The sequence below is a fragment of the Rhinopithecus roxellana genome, chromosome 9 (assembly GCF_007565055.1).
Source record: "Rhinopithecus roxellana isolate Shanxi Qingling chromosome 9, ASM756505v1, whole genome shotgun sequence".
In the NCBI taxonomy this organism is placed as follows: Eukaryota; Metazoa; Chordata; class Mammalia; order Primates; family Cercopithecidae; genus Rhinopithecus; species Rhinopithecus roxellana.
The window spans coordinates 19,835,742-19,847,919 of record NC_044557.1 but is presented as its reverse complement, the minus strand read 5'-3'; the positions used below and the strand labels follow the sequence as shown (position 1 = coordinate 19,847,919).

Below are 12,178 nucleotides of genomic sequence, written 5' to 3'. Positions count from 1 at the left end.
TTTAGATCTTTAAGGAATCTTCACACCATTTTCCATAGTGGCTATACTAGTTTATATTCCTATCAGCAGTGTAGAAATGTTCCCTGATCACTGCATCCACACCAACATCCACTGTTTTTTTGATTTTTTGATTATGGCCTTTATTGCAGGAGTAAGGTGGTTTTGCATTATGGTTTTAATTTGCCTTTCCCTGGTCATTAGAGATGTTGAGCATTTTTTTCATAAGTTTGTTGGCCATTTGCATATCTTCTTTTGAGGATTGTCTATTTATGTCCTTAGCCCACTTTTTGATGGGATTGTTTGTTTTTGTCTTACTGATTTGTTTGAGTTCATTGTAGGTTCTGGATATTGGTCCTTTGTCAGATGTATAAATTGGGAAGATTTTCTCCCACTCTGTGGGTTTTCTGTTTACTCTCCTGACTATTCCTTTTGCTGTGCAAAAGCTCTTTAGTTTAATTAAGTCCCAACTATTTATCTTTGTTTTTATTTTGTTTGCTTTTGGATTCTTTGTCATGAAATTCTTGCCTAAGCCAATGTCTAGAAGGGGTTTTCCAATGTTATCTTCTAGAATTTTTAGTTTTGGGTCTTAGGTTTAAGTCCTTAATCCATCTTGAGTTGATTTTTGTATAAGGTGAGAGATGAGGATCCAGTTTCATTCTCCTGCATGTGGCTAGCCAATTATCCCAGCACCATTTGTTGAATAGGGTGTCTTCTCCCCACTTTATGTTTTTGTTTGCTTTGTTGAAGATCAGTTGGCTGTAAGTATTTGGGTTTATTTCTGGGTTCTCTATTCTGTTCCATTGATCTATGTGCCTATTTTTATACCAGTACCATGCTATTTTGGTGACTATGGCCTTATAGTATGGTTTGAAATCAGTTAGTGTGATGACTCCAGATTTGTTCTTTTTGCTTAGTTTTGCTTTGGTTATGTTGGCTCTTTATAGGTTCCATATGAATTTTAGAATTGTTTTTTTCTAATTCTGTGAGGAATGATGGTGGTATTTTGATGGGTTTGAATTGAATTTATAGATTGCTTTTGGCGATATGATCATTTTCACAATACTGATTCTACCCATCCATGAGCATGGGATGTGTTTCCATTTGTTTGTGTCATCTATGATTTCTTTCAGCAGTGTTTTGTAGTTTTCCTTGTAGAGATCTTTCTACTCCTTGGTTAAGTATATTCCTAAGCATTTTATTTTTCTTTGCAGCTATTGTGAAAGGGGTTGAGTTCTTGATTTGATTATCTGCTTGATCACTGTTGGTGTATAGAAGAACTACTGATTTGTGTACATTAATCTTGTGTCTGGAAACTTTGCTGAATTCTTTTATTAGATCTAGGAGCTTTCTGGAGGAGTCTTTAGAATTTTCAAAGTAAATGATCATATCATCAGCAAACAGTGACAATTTGACTTCCTCTTTACCAATTTGGATGCCTGTAAGGGTTTTTGAATGCTTAGATACTAACTATTGTTTATCTGTATGACAAATACTTTTTCCATATCTATGATTTTTCTATAAACTTTTTATTCTCTGCTACATTTCAGCAGACCTTGCTGGACTGAACAAAGGAGGATGAGTGCAGGAATAAAGATAAAGACAAAAGAGTATATTTGCAAGAAGGGGCCAGGGGACTCCTTGCTTCTAGTGAACGGGGGTCCTAGCTTCTAGAGCCCTTCGTATTTATTGAGTAAAGGAGATAGGGAGAAGGGGGTGGTTGTGGTCAGCTGCTTGACTTAGTGCAGGCCTGCATGACTGCATTCTTTGAACAGTAGGCTCCAGATATTCCAGTAGATAACCTCAAGGAGCATGGTGCCAGGGAGTGACTGCCCTCAGTATACCTTCTGCTGGCAGGCACAGATGTGAGTTTGCCCACATTCTGCATTCATGATGAACAGTTTGCTGTTTAATCATATAGCCTCCAGGGGAATGCTAAGTTGGTCATGACCCTTAGGCTTTCAGTTCCCAACACTACATGAAAACTTCTACATTTCATATGGTCAAATCTGTTAATCTTTTCTTCTTTCTTTTGGGTTTCCTGTATAGTGTAGAAGGTCTCTCCCACCCCCAAATTTTAGTCTGCTAGATTTTTCTTTAGGATTAATATTATTACCTTTTATAGAGTATGGAATTCATAGTTAGAACTGGAGCTGAACCTTTGAAGGAGGAGGGAAAGGAAACAAACACTGACAAAGCAAGGTAGTAGAGCTTGACAACTGATTTGATGTGGAATGGGCACGTCAAAACATGTCAGTATGAATTAAAAAATATATTACTGAGGTTGTCAGGAGTATGCATAGAATTTTAGGGGAAGTCTGAGTTATAAAAAAAGGGCTTATTAAAGTATCTGTGGGAGGGAGAAAGAGTGTAAACAATACTTAGACGTTGGAACATAAAACCAATGTTGGGCATTAGGAACAAATACTTGGAAACAAATGCTGGAAGGGTTAGATATAAACAATCTCAGAGAGACAGAATAAAGGTAGTGGAGAGGCAGTGTGATTGTGAAGTGAAGTGCAGTTGAGACAGAAAGGGCATTTCAAATTGAAAATTGAATACCAAGCTTCTTAAGCTTCTTTACTCACATCCTGGTTTGTTTGGTGGGGGCTCTAAATAAGGCAGTGAATACTTGGAGCTTCTATACTTTAGTGGTTGAGAATATGGCTCGGATTCAGACTGCCTAAGTTCAGATTCTTCAGTAGGATGTATTAATTATGCTACCTTGAGAGAGTTACTTATACTTCCCATCTGACATTTGATTTGCTCAATAGGGACAAAAATAATATTCACTAGTTTGTTTTGAGTATTAAATGGATTAGTTGATGTAAAGCTCTGAGAATAGTGCTATTATTAATATGACAGTTTAAATGGCCCCTTACTCAAAGCTGAAATAATAATGTTTAGGTGTGAAACAATAAAGCACTCCTATTGGAAACTGTTGAACTTTACTACATGGGAGCAACACATTTTAATCTGTACATTAAAACGATTTGTCACTGTCACTCAACAAAGTATTTTTTATCAGAATATTGGAGCCAAACCTTTGGTAAACATAGCCACATGTGATGAGAACAATAAAGGCATTAAAAAGTTGGATCCATTGGATATGTTTCAGATATCAAGAGTATTTAATCTAATTAATACTAATATGTCATATTAAATGGTATTGCAAATTTGAAATAGTTAAGAACATATGGAAAGATCATACCTCAATTTGCTTCAGATTTGGATTTAATGAACTGCAGACTTAAATTATTAGCAGGAATTCTCATTTTTAAATTGTCTGTTAAAGTCAATTATAAATGTAAACTTATTTATTTAGTTATAGAGATTATCCTGATTATGTGGGAGCAACATTTCCTGGAAAGATGTGTATTACTCGTTATTCTGCAGGAGTTGCACTGGTATGTAACTGTTTAATCTTATTTATTTAATTAACACGTTTAAAAATTATTTAACATGCTTTTCCGGTTGCATCGCCGCGCGGTTCGGTTCTCTCGTCCACGCTCGCAGCCATGCCGTCCAAGGGCCCGCTGCAGCCGGTGCAGGTCTTCGGACGCAAGAAGACAGCCACAGCTGTGGCGCACCTGCAAACGCGGCAATGGTCTCATTAAGGTGAATGGGCGGCCCCTGGAGATGATTGAGCCGCGCACGCTACAATACAAGCTGCTGGAGCCAGTTCTGCTTCTCGGCAAGGAACGATTTGCTGGTGTGGACATCCGTGTCCGTGTGAAGGGTGGTGGTCACGTGGCCCAGATTTATGCTATCCGTCAGTCCATCTCCAAAGCCCTGGTGACATATTACCAGAAATATGTGGATGAGGCTTCCAAGAAGGAGATCAAAGACATCCTCATCCAGTATGACCGGACCCAGCTGGTAGCTGATCCCCGTCACTGCGAGTCCAGAAAGTTTGGAGGCCCTGGTGCCCGTGCTCGCTACCAGAAATCCTACCGATAAGCCCATCATGACTATCAAAATTCACCTGTGTAATAAACAGTTTTTGAGGGATTTTAAAGTTTAAAAAAAAAATTATTTAACATGATAGCATACATTTTATACAATTTATGTGCATGGTTACATTTACAGATTGCATTTGTCTTCCATTACTGTTAAAATTTTTAAGTCTTTAGAAGGAAGAATATTTTGTAGATCAATATCTTGTTGCAATTAATTATGTTTGGGAGTTGGAATAAAAATATCATAAATACACATGCTTTTCTGGATACATAGAATAATGCATTGTGAAAAATTATCTCCAATAAAATTTCTACAACCCAAAATAGATTTTTGCTTGCAGACATAAAATTGGAGAAATATTCTTATAGATAAAATAGATTCAAAATCAAAACAAAAACCAGATTAAGGATTCCTTAAGATGTTTCAGAACTCTGAAAGACAGTAAAATAAACTCTTATGTGTATTTATAATATTGATAAATGTGATTTTATATATATAATAGGTAAAAATAAGTGCATTATTAAAAAGTTGATGCATCTCTTTGTGCCATTTTCTCACCCTACTCCTTTTTTAAAAAACAAGTTTAAGTGCTATTTTTTTAACTTACTTTATGTTAATGATGTCAAATTTGTTAAGTATATATATAGGAACATATAAGAAAATTAATATAATCTTGCATTTTGCCACCAGGTGGAGATAACCACTATTAACGTTTTGATTGATATATGTATCTTCTTGTTTTCTTAAAAGACTTTTAAATAAAAAAATTTAGAACATGTTTTTAGAAACTTTTATTCATTTTTTTATTGATACATAATAGTTGTATGTAAAGGCAGTGAGCAGAATGGTTGTTACCAGAGGCTGGGAAGGGTCAGGAAAAGAGGAGAGGAAGAGAAGTTGAGTAATGGGTATAAAATTAGAGTTACGCAGAAGGAATAAGTTCTAGTATTTTTTTTTTTGACAAAGTCTTGCTCTTGTACCCAGGCTAGAGTACAGCGGCCCGATCTTGGCACACTGCAACCTCTGCCTCCAGGGTTCAAGCGATTCTCATGTCTCAGTACAGAGGTGACCCCCAACAACCGGCTGAAGTTTTTTGTATTTTTAGTAAAGAAGGGTTTTCAACATGTTGGCCATGCCAGTCTCGAACTTCTGGCCTAAAGTGATCTGCCTGCCTCGGCCTCGCAAAGTGCTGGGATTACAGGCATGAGCCACCATGCCTGGCCAGTTCTAGTATTCGATAGCACAATAGGGTGACTATAATTAACAATAATTTATAGCATATTTCAAAATAGCAAGAGGACAAGATTTGGGTTGTTCTCAAAATAAATAAATGGCATATGTTTGAGGTTATGGATAGTCCAGTTACCCTGATTTGATCATTACATATCACCTGCAAATATATCTTCTACTTTGTGTCTTTCTCTGTTTATCTGCTACTGTAGCTCTTTCTCTCTCTATATTTTTTTTGCAAAATGTGATTTTGCAGCACCTATTTTTATTTCTAATACTTAAACATTTTTTATTACTGAAATAATGAATACACATGGTAAATTGTTTAAGCTATAGATATACAAAGTGAAAAATGATAGTAAAACTTTCTACCCCTTCATTTAGTCCTATTGAAGAATTTAATAATTTCCATTTAAGTTCTTCTGTTGGTTAAATTTATTTATTTAAAAATATGTATGCCCTTACTTCTATTTTAATTTATAAACTGTAGACAATATTGGCAATATTATATTTGATATGTCGAGTCCACTTTCTCTACTTGTTGCTTATGTTTAAATATATATTTTTTATATAAATATATCTGTAAGTATAAACATATATATAAATATATATATTTGAATATTGGTTCTTATTTTTAATTTTACATAATATCTATATGTATGTTAAACAATGTCCACTGTTTGCTTGCTGTGAACAGTAAGAGGTGTAATGTAATTGTATGTTTCTTATACCAATTGTCAAGGTTTAGATAATTTATAACTAATTCTGTAGGGCTTTTGCAGTTTGTCTAGAGATTGATGTAAGAATTAAATAAATAAATAGCATTTTACAGTATTATAAATATATAAATAATATTAACTATTGGATAAAGAAATAAGTATTTCTTATGCCAGTAAAGTTTTGATGGTCAAAGGAGGATATTTTAGGCATCAGAATCTAATGGAGCACTGGCTTTTTTTTTCTAACTTTTTTACTTGCTATGGGTGAAACCAACTGCCACAGAAAATGAAATCCCATCTTCTTTTTCTTGGAATCTTTTACTACTTTTCTGGAATAACTCTTGATTTTTTTTTTTAACACAGTGTGTATGAATTGCAAACATTGAGCTATTTTATCAGTGAAAACACTTTTTTCCTTCAGAGTTTAAGTTCTGGGGTACATGTGCAGGATGTGTAGGTTTGTTACATAGGTAAATGTGTGCCATGGTGGTTCTCTTCATCTATCAACCCATCGGCTAAGTATTAAGCCCTACATACATTCGCTGTTTATCCTGGTGCTCTCCCTTCCCTGGCCCCCTTGACAGGCCCCAGTGTGTATTGTTCCCCTCCCTGTGTCCATGTGTTCTTATTGTTCAGCTCCCACTTAAAAGTGAGAACATGTGGCGTTGTTTTCTGTTACTGTGTTAGTTTGCTGAGGACAATGGCTTCCAGTTCCATCCATGTCACTGCAAAGTCATTCCTTTTTACGACTGCATACGTACTATTTCATGGTATATATGTATCACATTTATATATGTATCACATTTTCTTTATCCACTCTACTATTGATGGGCATTTGGGTTGATTTCATGTCTTTGCTATTGTGAATAGTGCTGCAATGAACATACGGGTGCATGTGTCTTTATAATAGAATGATTTATATTCCTTTGGGTATATACCCAGTAATGGGATTGCTGGGTTAAATGGTGTTTCTGTCTCTAGATCTTTGAGGAATTGCCACAGTGTCTTCCACAATGGCTGAACTAATTTACATTCTCATCAACAGTGTAAACATGTTCCAGGCTGGCCACGGTGGCTCACGGCTATAATCCCAGCACTTTGGGAGACTGAGGCGGGCAGATAACGAGGTCAGGAGTTTGAGACCAGCCTGACCAACATGGTGAAACCTTGTCTCTTCTAAAAATACAAAAATTTGCCGGGCGTGATGGCAGGTGCATGTAATCCCAGCTACTTGGGAGGCTGAGGCAGGAGAATTGCTTGAACCCGGGAGGCGGAGGTTGCAGTGAGCAGAGATCGTGCAATTGCACTCCAGCCTGGGCAAGAAGAGTGACTCCATCTCAAAAACAAACAAGCAAGCAAACAAACAACCAAACCAAACAAACAAACATATTCCTATTTCTCCATGGCTTTGCTAGCATCTGTTGTTTCTTGACTTTTTAATAATCGCCGTTCTGACTGGCGTGAGATGGTATCTCATTGTGGTTTTAATTTGCACTTCTCTAATGATCAGTGCTGTTGAGTATTTTTTCATGTTTTTTTGGCCACACGAATGTCTTCTTTTGAGAAGTGTCTGTTCAAGTCCTTTCTCCACTTTTTAATTTTTTTTTTCTTGTAAATAAGTTTAAGTTCCTTGTAGACTCTGGATATCAGACTTTTGTCAGATGGATAGATTGCAAACATTTTCTCCCATTCTTTAAGTTGTCTGTTCACTCAGATGATAGTTTCTTTTGCTGTGCAGAAGCTCTTCAGTTTAATTAAATCCCATTTGTCAATTTTTGCTTTTATGATGATTGCTTTTGGCATTTTTGTCATGAAATCTTTTCCCATGCATCTGTCCTGAATGGCATTGCCTAGATTTTCTTCAAAGGTTTTGATAGTTTTGGGTTTTACATTTAAGTTTTTAATCCATATTGGGTTAATTAGCCCAGACTGGAGTGCAGTGGCACAATCTAGGCTCACTGCAACCTCTGCCTCCAAGGTTCAAGCGATTCTCTTGCTTCAGACTTGCCAATAGCTGAGATTATAGATGTACACCACCACACCTGGATAATTTTTGTAGTTTTAGTAAAAACAAGGTTTCACTGTGTTGGTCAGGCTGGTCTCAAACTCCTGTCCTCATGTGATGCACCTGCTCTGGCCTCCCAAAGTGTTGGGGTTACAGGCGTGAGCCACCATGCCTGACCAACTTAATTTTTGTATAAGGTGTAAGGAAGGAGTCCAGTTTCAATTTTCTGCATATGGCTAGCCAGTTCTGCCAGATCCATTTATTAAATAGGGAATCCTTTCCCCATTGCTTGTTTTTGTCAGGTCTGTTGAAGATCAGATGATTGTAGGTGTGTGGTCTTATTTCTGAGTTCTCTGTTCTGTTCCATTGGTCTGTGTCTGTTCTTGTACTACTACCATGCTGTTTTGGTTACTGTAGCCTTGTAGTATAGTTTGAAGTTGGGTAGTGTGATGCCTCCAGCTTTGTTCTTTTTTCTTGGGATTGTCTTGGCTATTTGAACTCTTTTTTCGTCCCATATGATTTTTAAAATAGTTTTTTTTTTCTAATTCTGCAAAGAATGTCAATGGTAGTTTAATGGAAATAGCATTGAATCAATCTATAAATTGCTTTAGGCAATATGGCCATTTTCATGATATTGATTCTATTTATGAATATGGAATATTTTTCAATTGTTTGTGTCCTCTCTAATTTTCTTGAGCAGTGGTTTGTAGTTCTCTTGAAGAGGTCCTTCACTTCTCTTGTTAGCTGTATTCCTACGTATTTTATTCTCTTTGTAGCAACTGTGAGTGGGAGTTCATTCATGATTTTGCTCTCTGCTTTTCTGTTGTTGGTGTAGGAATACTAGTTATTTTTGCACATTGATTTTGTATCCTGAGACTTTGCTGCAGTTGCATATTAGCTTAAGGAGCTTTTGGGCTGAGAGGATGAGGTTTTCTAGGTATAGGATCATGTCATCTGCAAATGAAGACAATATGACTTCCTCTCTTTCTATTTGAATTCCCTTTTTTTTTTTAAAAAAAAATTTTGCCTTATTGTCCTGGCCAGAACTTCCAGTATTATGTTGAATAGGAATGGTGAGAGAGGGCATCCTTGTCTTGTGCCAGTTTATAAGGGGAATGTTTCCAGCTTTTGCCCATTCAGTATGACATTGGCTTTGGGTTTTCCGTAGATGGTTCTTAATATTTTGAGTTATGTTCATTCTTTCAATACCTAGTCTACTGAGAGATTTTAACATGAAAATTTTTTCCAAATGACTTTTCTGCATCTATTGAGATAATCATGTGGTTTTTGTCTTTAGTTCTGTTTATGTGATGAATCACATTTATTGATTTGTGTATGGTGAAACCAACCTTGCATCCTGGGGATGAAGCCAAGTTGATCATAGTGGATAAGCTTTTTGATGTGCAGCTGGATTCAGTTTGCCAGTATTTTATTGAGGATTTTTGCATCGATGTTCATCAGAGATATTGGCCTGAAGTTTTCTTTTTTTGTTGTATTTCTGCTAGGTTTTGATATCAGGATGATGCTGGGTTCATAAAATGAATTGGGGAGGAGTCTCTTCTTTTCAATTGTTTGGAATAGTTTCAGTAAAAATGGTACCAGCTCTTCTTTCTACCTCTGGTAGAATGTTAGCTGTAAATTCATCTGGTCCTGGGCTTTTTTTGATTAGTATTATTAGAACTATTCATTAGTTCTGCCTCCATTTCAGAATTCATTATTTGTTTATTCAGGGATTCAGTTTCTTGCTGGTTCAGTCTTGGGAGGGTGTTATATGTCCAATAATTTATCCATTTCTTCTAGATTTTCTCGTTTCTGTGCATAGAGGTGTTTATAGTATTCTCTGATGATTGTTTGTATTTCTATGGGGTCCATGGTGATATCCCCCTTATCATTTATGATTGTATCTATTTGATTCTTCTCTCTTTTCTTCTTTACTAGTCTAGCTACTGGTTTATCTATTTTATTATTTTTTTCAAAAAATCAGCTCCTGGATTCATTGATTTTTTGAAGGTTTTTTTGTGTCTCTATCTCCTTCAGTTCTGCTCTAATCTTGGTTATTTCTTGTCTTCTGCTAGCTTAGGGGTTTGGTTGCTTTTGGTTCTCTTGTTCTTTTAGTTGGCATGTTAGGTTGTTGGTTTGAGATATATCTAGCTTTTTGATGTAGCCATTTAGTCCTGTGGATTTCTCTCTTAACATGGCTTTAGCATGTGTCCCAGTATGTTGTCTCTTTGTTCTCATTAGTTTCTAAGAACTTCTTGATATCTGCCTTAATTCCATTATTTACCCAGGAGTCCTTCAGGAGCATGTTGTTCAATGTCTATGTGGTTGTGTAGTTTCAAGTGAGTTTCTTAATTTTGAGTTCTAATTTGATTGTACTGTGATTTGAGAGACTGTTATGATTACAGTTCTTTTGCATTTGCTAAGGAGTGTTTTACTTTTGATTATGTGATTGATTTTACAGTAAGTGCCATGTGGTGATGAGAAGAATGTATATTCTCTTGATTTTGGATGGAGATTTCTGTAGATATCTATCAGGTCCGCTTGATCCAGAGCTGAGTTCAAGTCCTGTATATCTTTGTTCATTTTCTGTCTCAATGATTTGTCTAATATTGTCAGTGAGGTGTTAAAATCTCCCACTATTATTGTGTGGGAGTCTAAGTCTCTTTGTAGGTCTCTAAGAACCTGCTTTATGAATTTGGGTGCTCCTTTATCGGGTGCTTATATATTTAGGATAGTCAGCTCTTCTTGTTGAATTGAACCCTTTACCATTATGTAATGCCTTTCTTTGTCTTTTTTGGTGGTTTAAAGTCTGTTTTGTAAGAAACTAGGATTGCAACTCCAACTTTTTTCTGTTTTCCATTTGCTTGGTAAGTTTTTCTTCATCTCTTCCTTTTTTTTTTTTGTTTTTTTGGAGACAGGAGTCTCACTCTATTGCCCAGGCTGGAGTGCCATGGCATGATCTCGGCTCACTGCAACCTCTGCTTCCCAGGTTCAAGAGCTTCTCTTGCCTCAGCCTTCCAAGTAACTGGGATTACAGGCACATGCCACCACTTGGCTAATTTTTTGTATTTTTAGTAGAGACAGGATTTCACCATGTTGGCCATGCTGGTCTTGAACTCTTGACCTCAAGTGATCTGCCCACCTTGGCCTCCCAAAGTGCTGGGATTACAGGCTGGAGTGATTGCTCCCGGCTATCCCTTTATTTTGAGCCTATGTGTCTTTGCACGTGAGATGGGTATCTTGAAGGCAGTATACCAATGGGTCTTGACTCTTTATTCATCTTGTCATTTGTGTCTTTTAATTGGGGCATTTAGCCTATATACATTTAACCTATTTACATTTAAGGTTAATATTGTTCTGTGTGAATTTGATCCTGTCATCACAATACTAGTTGGTTATTTTGCAGACTTTTTTATGTGGTTGCTTCATAGTGTTACTGATCTGTGTACTGATCTGTGTACTTCAGTTTTGGTAGTGGCTGATAATTGTTTTTCATTTTCATATTTAGTGCTTCCTTCAGGAGCTCTTGTGAGGCAGGTCTGGTGGTGATGTATTCCCTCAGCATTTGCTTGTCTGAAAAGGATCTTATTTCTCTTTTGCTAATGAAGCTTAGTTTGGCTGAATACGAAATTCTGGGTTGAAAATTCTTTTCTATGAGAATGTTGAATATTGGCCCCCAATCTCTTCTGGCTTGCAAGGTTTCCGCTGAAAAGTCTGCTGTTAATCTGATGGACTTCCCTTTGTAGGTGACCTGGCCTTTCCATCTGACTGCCTTAACATTTTTTTTTACTTTCAGTTTGACCTTGGTGAATCTGATGATTATGTGTCTTGGGGCTGAGTTTCTCATGGAGTATCTTACTGGGGTTCTCTGGATTTCCTGAATTTGAATGTTGGTCTGTCTTGTTAGGTTGAGGAAGTTCTCCTGGATGATATCCTGAAGTCTGTTTTCCAACTTGGTTCTGTTCTCCCCGTCTCTTTCAGGTACCTCAATCAGTTGTAGGTTCAGTCTTTTTATATAATCTCATATTTCTCAGAGGTTTTGTTAGTTCCTTTTCCTTCTTTTTTTCTGTTCTTGCCTGAATGTCTTTTTCAGAAAGATAGTCTTCAAGCTCTGCTATTCTTTCCTCCTCTTGGTCTATTCTGCTATTGATACTTGTGATTGCATTGTGAATTTCTTGTGTTGGGTTTTTCACCTCCATCAGTTCAGTTATGATCCTTTATAAACTGGCTATTCTGTTTATCTGCTCCTGTATTGTTTTATTATGAT

The 12,178-nt window shown here is 36.6% G+C and overlaps 1 protein-coding gene and 1 pseudogene across 3 annotated transcripts in view; both read left to right on the top strand.

The window, feature by feature from the left end:
- LOC104679664 (disintegrin and metalloproteinase domain-containing protein 32) overlaps positions 1–12,178 on the top strand; it is a 175,420-nt gene that overhangs the window by 57,063 nt on the left and 106,179 nt on the right. For both annotated transcript variants that reach the window (XM_030937474.1, XM_030937475.1), the window contains exon 10: positions 3,323–3,404. In XM_030937474.1, the coding sequence (XP_030793334.1) occupies positions 3,323–3,404 (82 nt within the window). The remainder of the gene's footprint in view (positions 1–3,322; positions 3,405–12,178) is intronic.
- Positions 3,501–4,024, top strand: LOC104679632 (annotated as a pseudogene). Its single transcript, XR_750351.2, has one exon. The product of XR_750351.2 is annotated as a 40S ribosomal protein S16 pseudogene (transcript).